At 39.3% G+C, this 21950-nt stretch overlaps 1 protein-coding gene across 1 annotated transcript; it reads left to right on the forward strand.

The window, feature by feature from the left end:
• Positions 1–9103: 9103 nt before the first annotated feature.
• On the forward strand, positions 9104–20286 carry LOC139174939 (uncharacterized). The gene is made up of 8 exons (XM_070765642.1): positions 9104–9135; positions 9578–9741; positions 11945–12074; positions 13609–13778; positions 13865–13958; positions 15196–15540; positions 18076–18194; positions 20201–20286. Exons 1-8 carry the CDS (start codon positions 9108–9110, stop codon positions 20276–20278), a joined length of 1128 nt encoding a protein of 375 aa, XP_070621743.1. The 5' UTR covers positions 9104–9107; the 3' UTR covers positions 20279–20286.
• Positions 20287–21950: the final 1664 nt, after the last annotated feature.

Genomic DNA, 21950 nt, shown 5'->3' on the forward strand with positions numbered 1-21950 from the left:
AAAATATTTAAAATTTAAAATTATTAGATTTGTTATGAACTGTTTTATTGTGTTGTGAGCCGCCCCGAGTCTACGGAGAGGGGCGGCATATAAATGAATGAATGAATGAATGAATGAATGAATGAATAAACAAACAAACAAACAAACAAACAAACAAACAAACAAACAAAGCCTCCCTTGGAATACTGCATTCAGTTTTGGTCACCACGATCCAAAAAAGGATGTTGAGACTCTAGAAAGATTCACTTTCTCCCATTTTTTTTTAAAAAAAGAGAAGCAAGGAAGTGAATTAACTTTCATATTTTTATCTTTACTGGTCCAGGAGATTCTCAATCAAGATACCGGCGGGATACTTCACGCCAACATTTGCCTACCATCCCAAACCCTCTCGCGTGTTTGGTGGTGGGAGATGCTATCTTTTTCCAGCTCAGCATTAATCCCACCAGTAAGTCCTGGCACCTGAACTCAATCCCCTCCCTCCCCTTCTTGCCATGGAAATGTTGGCTCAATAAATTCAGGAAATGTGAACAACAATGTCTTTTAATCCAAGGCTGATGGTGGGAAATAGTGTTGAGCCAACACTAAATGCTAAATGACTGTCAACAGAGAAGATTTCTTGGGCTGTGTAGAAAGAAATATATAAACTCATGCTGTGTAGCAGTCACTGTCTGTCAATTCTTGCCAGATCGGGCTTTTAGCCACTACCCTGTCTACCAGAAGGAACATCTTTACAATAGCAACCCCGGTTGGGATTTTGGTGCATTCCGAAGGCTGGACCACCTGATCCGAGAAACCCAACTCAACATTTCCAGGTTTGTTCAGAGGCAATTGTTGTGTTCTCTTTAAAATATTCTCTGAGAGGTTCCGGCCTTCCTTAAGTAAGACCAAGAGGCATAACCAAGAATACTTGACATCATAGTTCCCTCTAAGCTGAGCAGTGAGCAATCGCTCACTTAAAAATCATCATCAACTCAGAGTTTTCCAAACCTGCCCAGAAGCCGAGAGGGAAAGAGTGAGAGGGAAGGAGAGAGAGAGGAAGAGAGGAAGAGAGAGAAACAGATAGAAAAAAGAGAGGAAGGAAAAGAGAAAAAGAATGGGAGTAAGGAAGAGAGAAAGAAAATCAAAATCTAGTTTGAAACTAGCTCAACTATTTAAGTGGCATTTTGATATTGATAGAGTTGCCCTATTATGAGCTCACTGTTATAGACACACAGTACAGTATTTTATTTTGAAATTCTCTGAGAAAAAACAGTGTGGGTTTTTTATTATTATTTTTTTTTTGTTTATTTATTTTTTCTGTGCCGCCCAGTCCCGAAGGGACTGCCGCTCAGACACTATACTTTTCCGCCCACCCCCCAAAAAATTAGAGGGAACACTGCTTGACATAGTAATTTATTCCTGAAAAGGTAGATGATAAAATAATAATGATAATGATAGTGGTGATGATGACGACGATAATAATAATAATAATAATGATGATGATAATAATAATAATTTTTGTAAAAAAATAAATTTTATTGAATTATATTCATATTAAAAAACCCACAAAAACAGATCGGTGTGTTTTCAATTTCTTAATACAATTATAGAATGTCTGTTATAAGACAGTACAACATATATTCCCATCCCTCCCCCTTTCCCTGCTGCATCCCTGCAGTCTAGATTGCTGTAAGTTCACGGATAATCGTATCAGTGAGATTATACACATATACATACATAAATTATACATATATACATATGTATACCTATATAGAAATAACAATAATAATACCACAGGTAGAAAGAATTTGTCAACATGCAAATAAAGTATCATTTATATATATTTGAATTTCTTTTGTACTATCTTTCATTTTTTATTTTAACCTTACGTACATCTATTCTTTTTTCGGTTGTTAACCCAATTATAAAAGTTTTTCCATGTGTCTACATCTTGTAAGAAGAATACCATGTAATACAACTCTTAATAACGGCAAGCAGGATCACTGTAGCGCAAAACTGGAAGAAAGAAGACCCACCAACAGAAAGATATATAATCAAAAAAATGCTTGACTGTGCAGAATATGATACATTAACACAAAAATTGAAAATTGATAATAATAATAATAATTATTATTATTATTATTATTATTATTATTATTATTATTATTATTATTGGGTTAACAACCGGAAAAAAATAGATGTACATAAGGTTAAAATAAAAAATGAAAGATAGTACAAAAGAAATTCAAATATAGATAAATAATACTTTATTTGCTTGTTGACAAATTCTTTCTACCTGTGGTATTATTATTATTATTATTATTATTATTATTATTATTATTATTATTATTTAGATTTGTATGCTGGGGCATACAAATAAGTTATTAGATTTGTATGCTGAAGACTCGGGGTGGCTCACAACAATAATAAAACAATATTACAACGAAACAAATCTAATATTAAAAGCATCTAAAACCCCATCATTTAAAACCATGCAGCACATGCATACCAAACATGAAATATAAAAGCCTGGGGGAGGTGTCTCAGTTTCCCCATGCCTGGCGATACAGGTGGGTCTTAAGTAATTTGCGAAAGACTTCATCACTTTCTGTTACTCTGCCTATTCTTGCTGGCAGGCAAATGATATTTCTTGCAGATGTTATTATTATTTCTTTCTCTCTCTCCTCACTCACGTTAGCTCACTGCTTTTTTCTACCTTTCTCATTGAGCCTCTACCGTGTTTTCTGCCCATGCTCATCGCTGGTATAATATGTAAAACCGGCTATGAAAATTCTGCAACTGCCCTCCAGATGTCGCCACACTCCAGCAGTTGCAACCAGACATACTCAATGGTGAAACAAGATAGTGACTATAATTCGCTTGGAGCACTGTTGTTTCCCCACTGCAGCAGCCTGTGAAGGAATGTAGTGGGCAGTTGGATTCCCAGGAGCGTGGAGCTGTGTTTAGAGGAATAAGAGGCAACTGAGCCTTGCAATTATGTGTGAGGGAAAGAGTATGAAGACATGCCCTCTACAGCAGAGAATAGAGTGGAGTGGAGTGGAATGGAATAGAATATTGGAATGAAGAATATAATAGAATATGGAAAGGAATGGAATAGAAATAGAATATTGGAATGAAGAATAGAATAGAGTAGAATATGGAATGGAATAGAATATTGGAATGAAGAACAGAACAGAATAGAATATGGAATGGAATGGAATAGAAATAGAATATTGGAATGAAGAATAGAATAGAATAGAATAGAATATGGAATGGAATAGAATATTGGAATGAAGAATAGAATAGAATAGAATTTTATTGGCCAAGTGTGATTGGACACACACAAGGAATTTGTATTAATGCATATGCTCTCAGTGTACATAAAAGAACATAAGTGCACCAGTGTGCTTTCTGTCCCCTGTACTAAAGTTTCTCTCTTACTAATATGTACTGTATATAAACACTGTCATATCTCTGTAAACCTGCAATACGTAATTGACAAAACAAATAAATAAAATAGTAGAGTCCTCAGACTTGCAAGACTTTGTCTATAGATATGTAAACAATTTGGAAGAATCAACAGGCCTGACACAGCATAACTAAATGCCCCTTTTCCTCTTTCAGGTTCACCCATGTTTTTCTAGAACCTGGAACCTACGTCTTTCGAGATAACGCAATTGAAAGCCGGATGCTCATTGTGGTAGTGAACGAACAAAGCTTGGGATGCAATCCCCACACCGCTTCCTTCCAGCCTTCCTCTCCATACCAGCTGGCTCGGCACGGAGTCTTGAAGCGTCCCGTGGTGAATATCGCTCCCGATTGGCCAACTATTGCAGGTAGGATCAGCCCTGTGTGGTTCATGAGAAATATTTTACGGGGTCTGTGTTTGTCTTGTTATGAAAGACAATATCCTGCATAGGAATGGCTGAGTTTTAAATAATGGCATAGCATTACATGCTCAAACTGGGTACCCATGTGAGTATTAAAAATATACTACTCAAAATAAATAAATAAAGGGAACACTCAAAGAACACATCCTACATGTGAATGAATGAAATATTCCCATTGAATACTTTGTTCTGTACAAAGTTGAATGTTCACAACAGCCTGTGAAATGGATTGTCCATCAGTGTTGTTTCCTAAGTGGACCGTTTGATTTCACAGAAGTTTGATTTACTTGGGGTTGTATTGTGTTGTTTTAAGTGCTCCCTTTATTTTTTTGAGGAGTGTCCTTTTTAGCTGGTGCGAGTGGACGGATTTTTTTCAAGGAAATATAACATCAGATCCGAGAAAAAAAGACACGACCTCAGTTTATTTAAGCCATGTTTCTTCTGCCCTTTCAGTTGTCCTTTTCATCCTGGGCTTCCTCACCGTCGTGTTGACTGCCCTCTTTTTCCTACTGAGGCCCCCCAGCTGCCCCCCCAACCCCATGAAGATGTGGAAGCCCCGATGGAGGGGTTTAGGAGAGTATCACATCCCACCGGAGTACGTGCTCATTAAAGAGAGGTCAGTGGAGAAAGCAAGGTCAGAGGGTTTAAAAACCATGGATGCACCTCCAAAGTTGCCAGAATATTTCCTTTCAAAGGACTTTAACCTGATGAGGTTCCTTCCCATTCAATAATCCCTAAGGATCATCAGAGAAGAATATAAATCCACATTTATTCATTCATTCATTCATTCATTCATTCATTCATTTATTAGATTTGTATGCCGCCCCTCTCCGAAGACTCGGGGCGGCTAACAACAATATAAAAAGACAATGTAAACAAATATAATATTAAAAATAATCTAAAAAAACCCAATTTAAAGAACCAATCATACATACAAACAAACATACCATGTATAAATTCTATGAGCCTAGGGGGAAGGGAAATTTCAATTCCCCCATGCCTGATGACAAATGTGGGTTTTAAGGAGCTTGCAAAAGGCAAGGAGGGTGGGGGCAACTCTGATATCTTGGGGGAGCTGGTTCCAGAGGGTTGGGGCCGCTACAGAGAAGGCTCTTCTGCTGGGTCCCGCCAAATGATATTGCTTAGTCAACGGGACCCGGAGAAGGCCAACTCTATGGGACCTAACCGGTCGCTGGGATTCGTGTGGCAGAAGGCTGTCCCAGAGATATTCTGATCCGATGCCATGAAGGGCTTTATAGGTCATAACCAACACTTTGAATTGTGACCGGAAACTGATCGGCAACCAATGCAGACTGCGGAGTGTTGGTGTAACATGGGCATATTTAGAGAAGCCCATGACTGCTCTCGCAGCTGCATTCTGCACGTTCTGAAGTTTCCAACCACTTTTCAAAGGTAGCCCCATGTAGAGAGCATTACAGTAGTCAAACCTCGAGGTGATGAGGGCATGAGTAACTGTGAGCAGTGAGTCCCGGTCCAGATAGGGCCGCAACTGGTTCTGGGTAAACGTCTACTACCTTTAGTAGGCTGCCCTGAGTCTATGAAGACGGGCAACATAGAAACCCAGATAGATAGACAGACAGACAGACAGATAGATAGATAGATAGATAGATAGATAGATAGATAGATAGATAGATAGATGATAGATAGATGATAGATAGATAGATAGATAGATAGATAGATAGATAGATGATAGATAGAGAGAGAGAGAGAGAGATAGATGATAGATAGATAGATAGATAGATAGATAGAGAGAGAGAGAGAGAGAGAGAGAGAGAGAGATAGATAGATAGAGATAGATAGATGATAGATAGATAGATAGATAGATAGAGAGATAGAGAGAGAGAGAGAGAGATGATAGATAGAGAGAGAGAGAGAGAGAGAGAGGATAGATAGAGAGAGAGAGAGAGAGAGAGAGATGATAGATAGATAGATAGATAGATAGATAGATAGATGATAGATAGATAGATAGATGATAGATAGATAGAGAGATAGATAGAGAGATAGAGATAGATGATAGATAGACAGATAGATAGAGAGAGAGAGAGAGAGAGAGAGATGATAGATAGATAGATAGATAGATGATAGATAGATAGATAGAGAGAGAGAGAGAGAGAGATGATAGAGAGAGAGAGAGAGAGATGATAGATAGATAGAGAGATAGATAGATAGATAGATAGATAGATAGATAGAGAGATAGAGATAGAGATAGAGATAGAGATAGAGATAGATAGATAGATAGATAGATAGATAGATAGATAGATAGATAGATAGATAGATAGATAGAGAGGGCTACAAAAATGGTGGAAGGTCTTAAGCATCAAACTTATCAGGAAAGACTTCATGAACTCTATCTGTCTAGTCTGGAGGACAGAAGGGAAAGGGGGGACATGATCGAAACATTTAAATATGTTCAAGGGTTAAATAAGGTTCAGGCGGGAAGTGGACCCGTTCAATTTGATCAATATCTTTTTGTAGGTGAGGTACACCTCCACCACCATACGGTACACCACTCTTTATACAGGTGTGCCGCTCTTAAGATTAGATGTATGTTTTCCCATCTCTGCCTCATTGTCTCCCTTCTGTCATTCAGCCTCCGGTTCAGCACAACCCTCGGACCTCAAAACTTTGGAGAAGAACTGGATGTCAGAGAAGAAAGATTTCCTGGATTATGTAAGCATTCCCGCGGATTTGCGTTCTCACACATGGGTGGTGAAGGTTATCCCTTTCCTCATCTTCTGGGAGCAGCCAAACACTGCTGATTGAAATGGGCTTTGTTCCAGTTTGGGCAGGAACAATGAATGGATCCTGGTCTTTAACAATGGTGGGGGAATGATTTGTTTAACAGAGTGATGGCATTTGGGAAAAAGCTGTCCTTATGTCTAATTGTCGGTGTGGCATCATTTTCAGGATAGGAGTTGAAATACTTAGTGTCCAGGATGTGAGGGTTCTGGATATATTTTCATGGCCCTCTTTCTGCAGTACACAGATATAAATCTGACAGGCATATAAATCCAATTAAATAAATAAATTAAATAAATAAATATACCAGTCCTCAGTGGAAGGCAGAGTTGGCCTTCTCCGGGTCCCGTCGACTAAACAATGTCGTCTGGCGGGACCCAGGGGAAGAGCCTTCTCTGTGGCGGGTCCGACCCTCTGGAACCAGCTCCCCCCTGAGATTAGGATTGCCCCCACCCTCCTTGCCTTTCGCAAACTCCTTAAAACCCACCTCTGCCATCAGGCATGGGGGAAGTGAAACATCTCCCCCTTGCCCATGTTGTTTTGGTGTTAGATTGATTGTGTGCTTGTTTTTTTAAATATTCTGGGGTTGTTTTTTATGAATTTTTTAGTTTAAAAATTGTAATTGGATTGGTGGGTATTGGATTTGTTATTATGTATTGTCTTTACCTTGTTGTGAGTTTGCGGAGAGGGGCGGCATATAAATCCAATAAATCTAATCTAATCTAATCTAATTGTTTTTTTCTGCATTTCTAATTATCCTCTGAAGTCTGTGTCTGTCTTGTTGGGTTTGCAGAACCGAACCAGACAGTTATAGAGATGCAGATGACAGACTCAATGATTCCTCTGTAGAACTGAGGAGGTAGAAGAAGCAGGTCTGTTCCAAAATTGACTGAAGAAAATGAACACAAGGACAAGGGGGCACAATCTGAGTTTAGTTGGGGGAAAGATCAGAAGCGACGTGAGAAAATATTATTTGACTGAAAGAGTGGTAGATGCTTGGAACAAACTTCCAGCAGACGTGGTTGGTAAATCCACAGTAATTGAATTTAAACATGCCTGGGATAAACATATATCCATTGTAAGATAAAATACAGGAAATAGTATAAGGGCAGACTAGATGGACCATGAGGTCTTTTCCTGCCGTCAATCTTCTATGTTTCAAAAGTCTGTCAGCTTTCTTTTTAGACAAAGTGAAACCCTTTCTAAAGAGGGAGAGAGGAGAGAGATAATTCTCTGGCTGCCTTTGGAAATTATTTCTTTTCTTAATTTAATTTATTTAATTTGATTTATATGCCGCCCAATCCCAATGAGATTTAGCTTACAACAGTAGATGGTACATACAATCAACAAAGTCAAATAATTAGTAATAAGAACTGTAAAACCCATTAAAAACCCTAATCCAATCAAACCCACATACATTCAGAACAATTACAAATCAGGCGAGATAAGATATTACGTTCATCTAATGTTACATTACTTTCTTGCTCTATTCATTTACTTAATTATCAATATGTGAAACATGTACTTGATAGATTATTATTATTATTATTATTATTATTATTATTATTATTATTATTATTTATTGGATTGTATGCCGCCCCTCTCCGCAGACTCGGGGCGGCTAACAACAATGATAAAAACAGCATGTAGAAATCCAATTAATAAAACAACTAAAAACCCTTGTAATAACACCAAACATACATACACACAAACATACCATGCATGACTAGTAATGGCCTAGGGGGAAGGAATATCTTAACTCCCCCATGCCTGGCGGCATAAATGAGTCTTGAGTAGTTAACGAAATAGATGATAGATGATAGATATACATGAAACATGTACCTGATAGATGATTGATGGATGATAAGATGAAATGCGTACCTGATATATGATTGATGGATGATAACATAAGACGTGCACCTGTTAAATGATTGATGGATGATAACATAAAATGTGTACCTGATAGGTGATTGATGGATCATAATGATATATGAAACATGAAGCATGTACATGATAGATGACAAATAGTTGATTGATGACAGTTGATAAATGGGGACCCAGATTGTTGGGGACAATTATGCTGACTTTGTAAACTGCTTAGAAAGGGCTGTAAAGCACTGTACAGTGGCATATAAGCCTAATTTGGCATATTTACCTTAACATTTCCAAAGCAGATTACAACTGGTAAAATGACGACAATTCATCGTGATTGTTACGCACCTGATTTGAATTGAAGCGCTTTGTTCATATTTTGCAAGTGGTATCAACTCTTTTAAGTCTCTTGTGAAACTGGGACTAGGAATTTACTTTTCCGATGTTGCTTAGTATCTAAGCAATAAAGAAAGGTGTGGAGCATTCATTCATCCATTGTTCAGCTAATACGATTGCATATTATTAATATGGCTTTGAGACAGGTTTCAATATTTCCAGATCTCTCATGTGCCGTTGGAGTTCATACCTGCCAGGTTTCTGATATTGATGGGTCCAAAGACAGGCTACAAAAATGGTAGAAGATCTTAAGCATAAAACGTATCAGGAAAGACGTAATGAACTCAAGCTGTAGAGTCTGGAGGACAGAAGGGAAAGGGGGGACATGATCGAAAGATTTAAATATGTTAAAGGGTTAAATAAGGTTCAGGAGGGAAGTGTTTTTAATAGGAAAGTGAACACAAGAACAAGGGGGCACAATCTGAGGTTAGTTGGGGGAGAGGTCAGAAGCAACGTGGGAAAATATTATTTTACTGAAAGAGTAGTAGATGCTTGGAACAAACTTCCGGCAGACATGGTTGGTAAATCCACAGTCACTGAATTTAAACATGCCTGGGATAAACCTATATCCATCCTAAGATAAAATACAGGAAATAGTATAATAGTATAATACTAGATGGACCAGGAGGGTTTTTTTTCCTGCTGTCAATCTTCTACGTTGCTATAAATGTTTCTTTCAGGTGGTAACCAATTTACGGTGAAAAATCTGGAAGACTTCAGCGTTCGCACTTTGTATGACAAACTAGAAGATCAGAATTTGCACCTGGCATCCCAGCTTGCAAAACACCGGGCTGAAGTCTCCGTGTTTTATCGAGGAATCAGTGAGAAAATCCAAAGTCTTTGGGTCAGTATTTTGAAGCAGAACGCATACTCTCTTTCGCCCTAGAGCAGACGATGCTGGCAACTGCTATCCCAAAACATCCAGAAAGGTCAAAATTAGGAAAAGTTGCAATGGTAGTTTATTTTACAAAAAAAAAAATAGGAGCAAATTCAGCTCTGCTCTTGTTAGAAGTCTCTGGAGAATGTCTTTGCAAATCATGTTATACAGAAAAAGGAAGAGAAGGGGAAAAAAACCCACAATAACATATATTTTCATGTTATTTACAAAATTTACAGAATTTTAATTGTATAATACCATATAATATATTCAGTTACTTAGATGTTCTTCTATTCAGCATAGAACATGTCCCAGATTTAGTATTATTCCATTTCTTCTTGATCCTTCAACCGCCTCTTCATCATATCCATTTCAGCGCAGTCAGTAATTTTTTTAATTGTCTCTTCTTCTTTTGGAGTTTCTACATCCTTCCATCTTTGGCAAAAACTATTCTGGTTGCCGTTAAAATTGGTGTTATTAAATATTGTATTTCTTTTTTTGTATTAGGCTATGCCTAATAAAAAAAATTCTGGAATCTTTCTAACTTCCTGTTTTGTAATTTCTCTTAACCATTTCTCAATTAAATTCCAGTAAGATTTAATATATTATTATTATTATTATTATTATTATTATTATTATTATTATTATCATTACCATTATCATTATCATTATCATTATTTCAGTACAACACAGCAAATGAGATCACTATGCTGGATTTCGTATTTCATCACCAGTCGGGCGCTTCCCAAGCACCTAGGGTTGCGTGATGTAGCGGCGAATTATGTTTGCCGATCCCAGTAAAGCGGCCTTTTGCAATTGACAGATGGAGATTTTGTCAATTCCGATGGTTTTCAAATGTCCGCTGAGATCCTTTGGAACTGCGCCCAGCGTGCCAAGTACCACTGGGACCACTTTCACTGGCTTATGCCAGAGTCGTTGCAGCTCGATTTTTAGATCTTCGTATTTCACTAATTTCTCTAGCTGCTTCTCCTCAATTCTGCTGTCTCCTGGGATTGCGATGTCGATGATCCATACTTTCTTTTTCTCCACGATCATAATGTCTGGTGTGCTGTGCTTCAGAATTCGGTCAGTCTGAAGTCGGAAGTCCCACAGTAGTTTCGCTTGCTCATTTTCGACCACTTTTTCGGGCTTATGATCCCACCAGTTCTTTGCCACTGGTAAATGGTAGTTCCGGCACAAGTTCCAGTGGATCATCTGTGCCACAGCATCATGTCTATGCTTGAAGTCAGTCTATGCGATCTTTTTGCAGCAGCTGAGTATGTGATCGATTGTTTCATCTGTTTCTTTACAGAGTCTGCACTTTGGATCGTCTGTTGATTTTTTTTTTTAATTATTATTATTATTATTATTATTATTATTATTATTATTATTATTATTATTTAGATTTGTATGAGGCCCCTCTCCGCAGACTCGGGGCGGCTCACAACAGTGATAAAAACAATATACAATAACAAATCTAATATCAAAGTCTAAAATAACTTAGCTTTGGGGCAGGTCCATCACTGATGACAGCATGTACCAATCTCCTTTTTACCTTTCCAACAGCTAGATTGGATGTTAGGGTACATTTTTAGCAGTTTAGAATAAGCCTTCAGTCCAAGCCACGATGATGATGCCATGTGGTTCATGACATCATCACAAAAATATTATCAATGATGCATTATTTTACGTTATGATACTAGTGATGTTATTCCCTTCCCCCTTTTCCTGTGGATGCTCATAAGAAATGATGTGGTGGAATCCAAGGCTGAGTTTTGGGAAGAAGAAGTAGAGACACATCAGCCTTGAATCGTTGCTATGCAGAAAGAGATCCTTCCTAATTCTTGACAGCATTTATCAGAGATTTATACAGAATGTGCTTTAGTCTGGCAAGATTCTGTCTATTGGGTGAACAGTGATAAAGGAACTACTTTGAGCATTTATTCATGCTGTTCTTGGTTTCCCACAACTAACAAATAGACAAGCAAGTAATTTCAATAAAAGGCTTCATCACACCCCTAGGTTTGACCAAAAGGGGGACTTTTAGCAGGGAACTAAATCAATTGGTGAAACTCCATGATACAAGATGACGTAACATTGATGCACGTGCATGGAATTATCTTATCATTGTCCTTTGTATGAGTTGCAAAATATGGTTTTCTGATTTTAGGATATGATACAGGAAGTGGATTTGAACAGACTGAAAGGCTCTGAAGAGGACGTCTCAAATAAAGGGACCCAAGAGAGTGAGAATTCTCCAGCTAAATCATTGGAGATCTTGAAAGCAATGGGCTACTCAGGTGGGGAATTTTGCTAATTAATATTACAGAGGTCTTTACGTTTTCCAGTCTGGTCCAGACAACTAATCCCATTTAAAATCTGCCTATAATAGGACGGAAACAGTGATGGGCTACCGAAATTTTTACTACCACACTGTGGGTGTGGCTTATGCAGGACGCCCTGCATTTTCTTTCATCTTTCAGTGCAAATTGGGTGCTCTGGGGTGGAGCTCCATTTTTGCATTCCCCCCCCCCCCATCCGGGCAGATTTACAGATTTTTTTAAAGCCACATTGTCTATTTCCATTGTTGAAACCTCTCCATGATGCAGCTATTATCCTTGGAAAGGACTATAACATGCGAAATATATATATATATATGATTTGACACAAAAATATGTAACCCTTCCCTGGTGCAGAGCTGAAGGGTTTGGATACTGTAGCCTAGAGGATAATTCTCTGCCTTACAAGGCAAAGGTTGCAGGTTCAAGTCCCAGTGGGTATGGCTAGCTGATGAGGCCAAAATAAGGCCGAAATAGATCTATCCTAGTCTCCCTTAATTTTCAAATTCAGCCAAAAAAAAAATAAAAACAACATGTGACATATATATATATATTTGTTTTCGTAAATTTTCACGGGTATATGTATGTAGATTGTTCTGAGTTCGGGTTTTGCCCTGTGTAATATTTTGCATGTTTATGCGACGTTTCGGTGAAATCACATTCACCATCATCAGGCTGAAGTTTCCAAGCTTCGTGCTGTTGTAAAATGGAATTTTAAAATCCATTTTACAACAGCACGAAGCTTGGAAACTTCAGCCTGATGATGGTGAATGTGATTTCACCGAAACGTCGCATAAACATGCAAAATATTACACAGGGCAAAACCCGAACTCAGAACAATCTACATATATATATATATATATATATATATATATATATATATATATATATATATATATGTCACATGTTTAAGCTGAATTATATATATATATATATATATATATATTCATTCATTCATTCATTCATTTATTCATTTATTCATTCGATTTTTATGCTGCCCTTCTCCTTAGACACAGGCGGCTTACAACATGTTAGCAATAGCATATTCTCATTCAGTGGTGGGTTTCAGTTTTTTTACTACTGGTTCTGTGGCCGTGGGTTGATTGGTGATCATGGCTTGGTGGTCATGTGATGACGGTCATATGACTGGGTTGGCGTGGCTTGGTGGGCGTGGCAGAGGAAGGATACTGCAAAATCTCCATTCCCTCCCCACTCCAGGGGAAGGTTACTGCAGAATCCCCATTTCCTCCCGATCAGCTGGGATTCGGGAGTCAGAGAATAGATGGGGTGGAGCCGGTCAGAAGAGGTATTTACCGGTTCTCCAGACTACTCAAAATTTCCACTACTGGTTCTCCAGAACTGGTTAGAACCTGCTGAAACCCACCTCTGTTCTCATTTCCCAAGAAAAGTTCACATGAGAAAATACAGTTTCTTTGAGTCCTTAGAGAGGCTTCCATGCAAAGCAATACAGTCAATTTGCTGAGTTTTGTCTTAGGCGCTGAGTGGCAGGAGGCGACTGAATTAATGAAAATCCTGGGAATTTTGTTGCAAAAAATCCAGTATCAGAAAATAGCCATGAAACAAGAAGAGGCCTACAAACAGAATAGTGCAAAGGATCTCAGTCTGGACAAAAGTCAACAGGCTGCAGCTGAGAAGCAATGCATGGTAAGAACGAAGGCATTCCTATAAAAGCCTCCGTTCTCCTTTCCATAAAGAGACAGTGATTTCTTAAAATTGTTTATTCACTCCAGGACACCCTTCTGCAACAGCTCTTGCTAAAAACCAGGGGGTTACCTGCTTCCTCCTCCTTCTCCTCTTCCTCCTCCCATATGTGTAAAGATAAAGGTAGGTTTATTTTCATTTGATCCTGGAGCATCTGTTAGAATGGAATGGAGTGGAATGGAATGGAATGGAATGGAATAGAACAGAACAGAACAGAATAAAATAGGATGCTTTATTGGCTAAGTATGATTGGACACACAAGGAATTTGTCTTTGGTGCAATATGTCCTCAGGGTACATAAAAAGAAAATATGCAATTGTCAAGAATCATGAGGTACAACACTTAATGATTGTCATAGGGTACAAAATAATCAAGACGCAAACAATATTAATGTAAATCATAAGGATACAAGCAACAAGTTACAGTCACACAGTCGTAAGTGGAAGGAAAGGGGTGAAAGGAATGATGAGAAGACTATCTGTAATAATAATGCAGCCTTAGTGAATAGTTTGAGCGAATTATTTGTTTAGCAGAGTGATGATTTGGGGGAAAAACTGTGCTTGTGTCTAGCTGTCTTGGTGTGCACTGCAGTGCTCTATAGTGTTGTTTTGAGGGTAGGAGTTGAAGCAATTTATGTCCAAAATACGAGGGGTCACTAAATATTTTCACTGCCCTCTTTTTGACTCATGCAATATACAGGTCCTCAGTGGAAGACAGGTTGGCAGTAATTGTTTTTTCTGCAGTTCTGATTATCCCCTGTCACTAGATTCCATTTGTCGCCAAGAAAAGCCCAGGACTGAATGGAGACCATTCTATTCTTGACCAGTTTAATCCCATCCAATATTAGCAAAATGCCTCTGATTTCCAGTCAGTGGTAGCAGATTTTCAGTAGCAGAAGTTCTATATTTGTCACAAATGCATCTTTTAGGAAATGTAAATCTGGCATAAAAGCTTAAAAGGTGATGTATGCCTCATACATCCCAGCGTCAGCCTTGTCCAGGTCCCATCAGGCAGACAATGTCATCTGGCGGGGCCTAGGAGAAGAGCCTTCTCTGTGGCGGCCCCGGCCCTATGGAACGAGCTCCCCCCCATTCTCCTTGCCTTCCATAAAGCTCTAAAGACCCTTCTCTGCTGGCAGGCTTGGGGCCATTGAAACTTTAATATCTTCTCCTGTCCAATGAATGAATGTAGGATGTATGGCATATGAATCTGGTTTTCTATGGGATTTTTAGAATGTAATTTTATTCGATTTCTAACATGTGGTAAGCAGCCCTGAGTCTCAGTAGAAGGGAGGCATAGATTGAGGATTTCAGAAACAAATGACTTAAATTAATCCCAATCCATGTCGTTGTCATCCCAGGAGCAAATGGAGAAGATGACAATTATCTTTCTATGAGGACCAGCAAAAACATCTTGGTCACCACAAACATAGCTTATTTATCACCCCAGCGATTTGTGGTTTATCGTTTTGGCTGCACAGTGGCGCATCTGATGGGAAGAATCTTCTGTTTGCCGGCGCTGGTTCTTCTGTTGGCTGAAGCAATCCCTCAGCAGCACTCCAAGGGAGATCAGAAGGACACTGGGCTTACCAAGGATTGGTACTACGATGCTAAGAGCCATGTCCTCTACATCCTTTCATCGCACCTGGAGAATTCTGGGGGGTTTGTGACAGTGTTGCTGAATGCCATGGCACACATCAAAGCAGGTATTATTATTATTATTATTATTATTATTATTATTATTATTATTATTATTTATTGGATTTGTATGCCGCCCCTCTCCGCAGACTCAGGGCGGCTAACAACAGCAGTAAAACAGTACAACAAAATCCAATACTAAAAAAAACCAGTTAAAAACCCATTATATAAAAACCAATCATACATACAAACATACCATACATAAAATTGTAAAGGCCTAGGGGGAAAGAGTATCTCAGTTCCCCCATGCCTGGCGGCAGAGGTGGGTTTTAAGCAGCTTACGAAAGGCAAGGAGGGTGGGGGCAATTCTAATCTCTGGGGGGAGTTGGTTCCAGAGGGCCGGGGCCACCACAGCGAAGGCTCTTCCTCTGGGTCCCACCAAGCGACATTGGTATAATGTCCCGCCAAGGTATAATGGGTCCCGCCAAGGTATAATGCAGGGGTATTCATGAGCTTAGCTAATTGGTTCCTTCAACTCTCTTAACTCTTGTAGAGAATGCCTCCAGGTTTTCAGGGAGAAATGATTACAACTTTTCTAGAGAGAAATGAATACAGACCTGCCAGTTTAAGAAGGAGTGTCTTTCCCTTCGATGTGTCATTCCATCTTGAAATCGCTTAATTATAGCTTTCCTGAAACACATTCCAGTCCTGTCAGTTTTAGGCAACAGAAGTATTACTTTATAATATGAAGTTCTGCCTTGAGGTCCTTGAATTGCAACCACCATGGAGTTAACAGATTAACCGAGTTAGAAGGGATCTTGTAGGTTATCTAGTCCAACCTCCCTACTCAAGCAGGAGACCTTACCATTTCCGACAAAGGACAGTACAATTTCCTCTTAAAAGTCTCAAGAGTTGGAGTCCTCCCAACCTCCGAAGGCAACTGGTTGATCGTTCTCATTGTCAGAAAGTTCCACCTTATTTCCAGGTTGAATCTCTTCTCGGTCAGTTTCCATCCATTATTCCTTGTGTGGCTTTCTGGTGCCTTAGAAAGTAGTCTGCCCCCCTCCTCTCTGTGGCAGACCCTGAACTATAGGGACACTGCTATCATGTCTCCCCTAGACCTTCTCTTTGCTTGACCATGCCAAGTTTTTGTAACCGCTCCTTGGAGGATTTCGTTTCTAGTAACCATCACATTCATACTACACAATGTATGTTTAATTTTGTAGTATAAAATTTATTTGTTTATTTGTTTATTTGTTTGTTTGTTTGTTTGTTTGTTTATTTGTTTATTTGTTTATTGATTGATTGATTGGATTTGTATGCCGCCCCTCTCCGGAGACTCGGGGCGGCTAACAATAGTAATAAAACAATGTACAATAATAATCAAATAAATACTAAAAATGATTAAAAAAACCCATTAATATAAAAAACCAAACATACATACAGACATACCATACATGAAATTGTAAAGGCCCAGGGGGGAAGAGCATCTCAATTCCCCCATGCCTGGCAGCAGAGGTGGGTTTTAAGTAGCTTATGAAAGGCAAGGAGGGTGGGGGCAATTCTAAAATCTGGGGGGAGTTGGTTCCAGAGGACCAGGGCCGCCACAGAGAAGGCTCTTCCCCTGGGTCCCGCCAAGCAGCATTGTTTAGTTGACGGGACCTGGAGAAGACCCACTCTGTGGGACCTAACCGGTCGCTGGGATTTGTGCAGCAGAAGGCGGTCCCTGAGATAATCTGGTCCTTTAGTAGGAATTTTTTTTCTTTTCAACACATATCTGTTCTGTTCGCGGGCTTCTGATAAATTCCAGACTGAGCCAAGAACTATCCAATACAAGGTTAACAAACTATTGCCACACTAAGCCAAATCTCTGGCCATTCCATATTGTGATTGATTGATTGATTGATTGATTGATTGATTGATTGACTGACTGACTGATGTTCTCTATGTGTAATTAGATCCTGAGATTACTTCTGGAATTTATTTAGGAAGCTGTTCTTCATTTGCTGGAGTGTCTATAACTTGCTTGTCCTCTTTTATCTGCTTTGCATCCTAGGTATGCAATCGATCGATTGCCAAGTCACTCCTTTCGAACACTTTCTTTGTCTTTTCACAAGCGCTTCTGGATTGCTCTTCTCACTGTTGCCCAACTTTGATTAAGGAAGATCTTAGCATCTCTGTGAATGCTCGATCTCAAGAGTAACCTTTGGAAAAGTCAAAAGGAATGATGGAGTTTCGAGGAGAAGAAACGACACTGCCTTGGGAGACCTATTTGAAATGTTAAATCATGGACAATCTTGCCAAATAGTTCCATGGGGCCTCGGTGGTGCAGTGGTTAGAGTGCAGTACTGCAAGCTACTTCTGCTGAACACCGGCTGCCAGCAATTTGGCAAATCGAATCTCAGTAGGCTCAAGGTTGACTCAGCCTTCCATCCTTCCGAGGGGGGTCAAAGGAGGACCTTGCAGCTGGTGATCGGTAGAAGTAGCTTGTAGTACTGCACTCTAACCACTACACCGCCAAGGCTCCATCTTAAAGGATATTCTCAGAGGATGAAGGGAATTCCATTGGCGTCAACCCCTTTTTAAATATATTTTTGTACTAGGTCCCATGGAAGCCAACCACATCACTCCTGGATTTTGGAAAGAGCTCAACAGAGGCATCACAGCTCTGGCAGATGCTTTTTTCCACTGTTCCTGGGATGGAGTAGAGATGACAGAAAAGGTAAACATAAACTCACACCTGTCCTTATTAGAAGTCCAAGCTGCAGTGACTTTTAATGATGAGGATGTTAGGTATGAGATAGGGAGATCCAGGTTGAAGTTCATCCCAAGTCATGGGTACCCAGTAGTCATTTATGGGGAACCTCATCATTCACCGCTTTGTGTATCTACTCCCTTGAGTTTTGAAAAACTGGAAAAGTGATGTATTTTTTTAAAAAGATCCCTTGAGAGAGATCCAGAAGAAAGGTACTTGAAACTGTTTGGATTGGATTAGGAGCTCAGCCCCGTGACAAATCCATAATTCCTGAGCTCTCCCCACTTCTCTTCTTCCTTCTCTGCATGGATAAATAGAACCCAACCCTGATTAACAATTTTCATCCCTGGAAATTGATGCGTGTGCGATTCAGGGCATGCCACCCAAACACAACACCTTTGTTTTGTTTTGTTTTCGTTGCATCACAGAAATGGTTACCCAATCGAAGACCGCCCCGTTTTTTGTAATTGGTACCCCACTTGTCACTACAAACACTTGGAGTGAGAGATCAAGACAAGGCCAGCAGGGAGCGCCCGGGACTTTGATCTCTGTCCAAAAGAAAAGGAATGTGGAGAACTGAATACTGTAGTTGCACTTGGAAGCTACTGCTTAAGCAGTGCTGGGTGTTAAATATACCTTTTTATTTCAAACTTTGATTAAGTCCAATAATAATAATAATAATAATAATAATAATAATAATAATAATAATAATAAGTGGGACTTCCGACTTCAGACTGACCGAATTCTGAAGCATAGCACACCAGACATTGTGATCGTGAAGAAAAAGAAAGTATGGATCATCGACATTGCAATCCCAGGAGACAGCAGAATTGAGGAGAAGCAGCGAGAGAAATTAGTGAAATACGAAGATCTAAAAATCGAGCTGCAACGACTCTGGCATAAGCCAGTGAAAGTGGTCCCAGTGGTACTTGGCACGCTGGGCGCAGTGCCAAAGGATCTCAGCGGACATTTGAAAACCATCGGAATTGACAAAATCTCCATCTGTCAATTGCAAAAGGCCGCTTTACTGGGATCGGCACATATAATTCGCCGCTACATCACGCATATACCATATTTTCCAGAGTATAAGATGGATCTTTTTCCTCCCTAAAAGAAAATTCAGGTGTGTCTTATACTCTGGATGTAGCTTTATTCGAAGCTTATTTTTCCAGCTCTAACTAGCTGCTAACAGTCTTCCCAGCTCTTACCTTGCAGGCTCTTTCATTGTTTCTCTCTGCAAAGAATGTTTTCCAAGGCCTAAGTCTTTGCAGGTTTTTTTCATTGCACTAACTTGCTCCAAATTTATTATTCATTTATTTATTTATTGGACATATGCTGCCCCTTTCAGGGTGGCTTACAACATTTTGATAGACAAGATACAAGGAATTTGTCTTTGGTGCATATGCTCTTTGCTGTTCTTCTCTGCACTTTTTCTATAGTCTCAACATGTTTTTTTTTAATATCATGGCAGCCTTATTGTGAGAGTTGGGAGTCAGTAGGAGAAATCACGGGTAGGCAAACTTGCATTACATTAGACCCGATGAATTAATTTCCAAAGAAATGCACCAAGATGGCTGAAGCATTATATAGGGCATTTTTAGTTACATCGATGTATTAATATGATCAGTAATTTAAGATCGTGGCACTGGAAACCTTATTTGATGGTCGACATTTTGGAATCGTCAGCCGTGGCGCACACATAGCAAATACGTTGATGAATAGCCACATCAAAATGTCAATACAGATGTCATGTGGTACTATATATAGTCAGAAATATGTTATTCACACTTCTGCAATAAATACTCTTTCCACCTGGAAATTGTGTAGTGTGACAGAACAAAATTAGAGAATAGGAGGGGGCGTTGTCTTGGATGGTTAGGTAATTGTGACTCAAATCTTCCAATTTTCAGCACCCTTTTTATTTTATCTTTTTAAATGGCTTTCCATCTGTTTTTCTCTCGTTTATTGCACAGTCTTTGAATGGTCTCTCCAATGAGGCATCACAGTACACCACTGAACTTCTTGAATTGTTTACAAATAAGAGAGACTGATGTCTACGCTTGGAGGGAAAGATGAAGTTGATTGTGCAGGAGATCAAAGAGGTTGAATCAGAAGGAGCTCAACATCTGGATATCCAGAGAAGCCACCAATGGACAACTGAAGCAAGGGTGGTCTAAAACTTTTCAGTCAACTGTTTTTAAATAATTGCCTAATTTATTTAGTTTATTTTTGTTTGGTTAGGTATATTTTTGTTGGTTAGGGTAAGGAAAAGAGGCTAGTCATCTACATCACTTTTACTCTATTTATTTATTTATTTATTTATTTATTTATTTATTTATTTATTTATTTATTTATTTTTTAGATTTGTATGCCGCCCCTCTCCGCAGACTCGGGGCGGCTCACAGCAAGATACAACAATTCATGACAAATCTAAATATAATTTAAAATATTTTTAAAACCCCATTTACTAAACAAACATACACACAAAAATACCATGCATAAATTGTACATGCCCGGGGGAGGTGATTCAGTTCCCCCATGCCTGATGACAAAGGTGGGTTTTAAGGAGTTTACAAAAGGCAGGGAGAGTAGGGGCAGTTCTAATCTCTGGGGGGAGTTGGTTACAGAGAGTCGGGGCCGCCACAGAGAAGGCTCTTCCCCTGGGGCCCGCCAACCGACATTGTTTAGTTGATGGGACCCGGAGAAGGCCCACTCTGTGGGACCTAATCGGTCGCTGGGATTTGTGCAGCAGAAGGCGGTCTCGGAGATATTCTGGTCCAGTGCCATGAAGGGCTTTAAAGGTCATAACCAACACTTTGAATTGTGACCGGAAATTGTGTATAAGGGAGCCATTTTTGCTTGAACTTAGCTCAACGTCCATTAAGAATGTACACATTTTGGATATACAATCGAACTAGAAAAGTGGGGAAAGCTCTGGATTTACAGTTGGCAGATGACAAAATCAATTACGTTCAAGGAAAACCAGTACAAGTTGTTCTACTGGTGGTACTTGTCACTGAAAAGATTATCCAAAATGTTTCCCAAAGTCTCTCGGATATGCTGGAAATGTATAGTCTGGAGGACAGAAGGGAAAGGGGGGACATGATTGAAACATTTAAATATGTTAAAGTGTTAAATAAGGTTCAGGAGGGGAGTGTTTTTAATAGGAAAGTGAACACTAGAACAAGGGGCCACAATCTGAAGTTAGTTGGGGGAAAGATCAGGAGCAACATGAGAAAATATTATTTTACTGAAAGTGTAGTAGATGCTTGGAACAAACTTCCAGCAGACGTGGTTGGTAAATCCACAGTCACAGAATTTAAACATGCCTGGGATAAACATATATCCATCCTAAGATAAAATACAGGAAATAGTGTAAGGGCAGACTAGATGGACCATGAGGTCTTTTTCTGCCATCAATCTTCTATGTTTCTATTTTTCTATGTTTCTATGTTATCAGTGAAGTCTATTTGGATTAGGTTGTTGACAGAGTTTGAAGGGTAATTGATAAAATTGAGGGCTGAGCCGTTACTGTTAACAAAGACAGAGCCAAAGAATGAGTTGAGGAGGTCAGCTTTGGATTAATCATTGTATTCTTTGTTGTTGGGTCCTTTGGGAGATGGGATAGGTCTACAGTCCTTGAGTTTGTTGTTGACAAAGTTTTAGAACGCTCGATTAGATTTGGTTCGTGGGAGGTTTTCCTGTTGTTTGCTGTGGTAGTTG

This window comes from Erythrolamprus reginae, chromosome 12 (genome assembly GCF_031021105.1).
Source record: "Erythrolamprus reginae isolate rEryReg1 chromosome 12, rEryReg1.hap1, whole genome shotgun sequence".
NCBI classification, from domain to species: domain Eukaryota; kingdom Metazoa; phylum Chordata; class Lepidosauria; order Squamata; family Dipsadidae; genus Erythrolamprus; species Erythrolamprus reginae.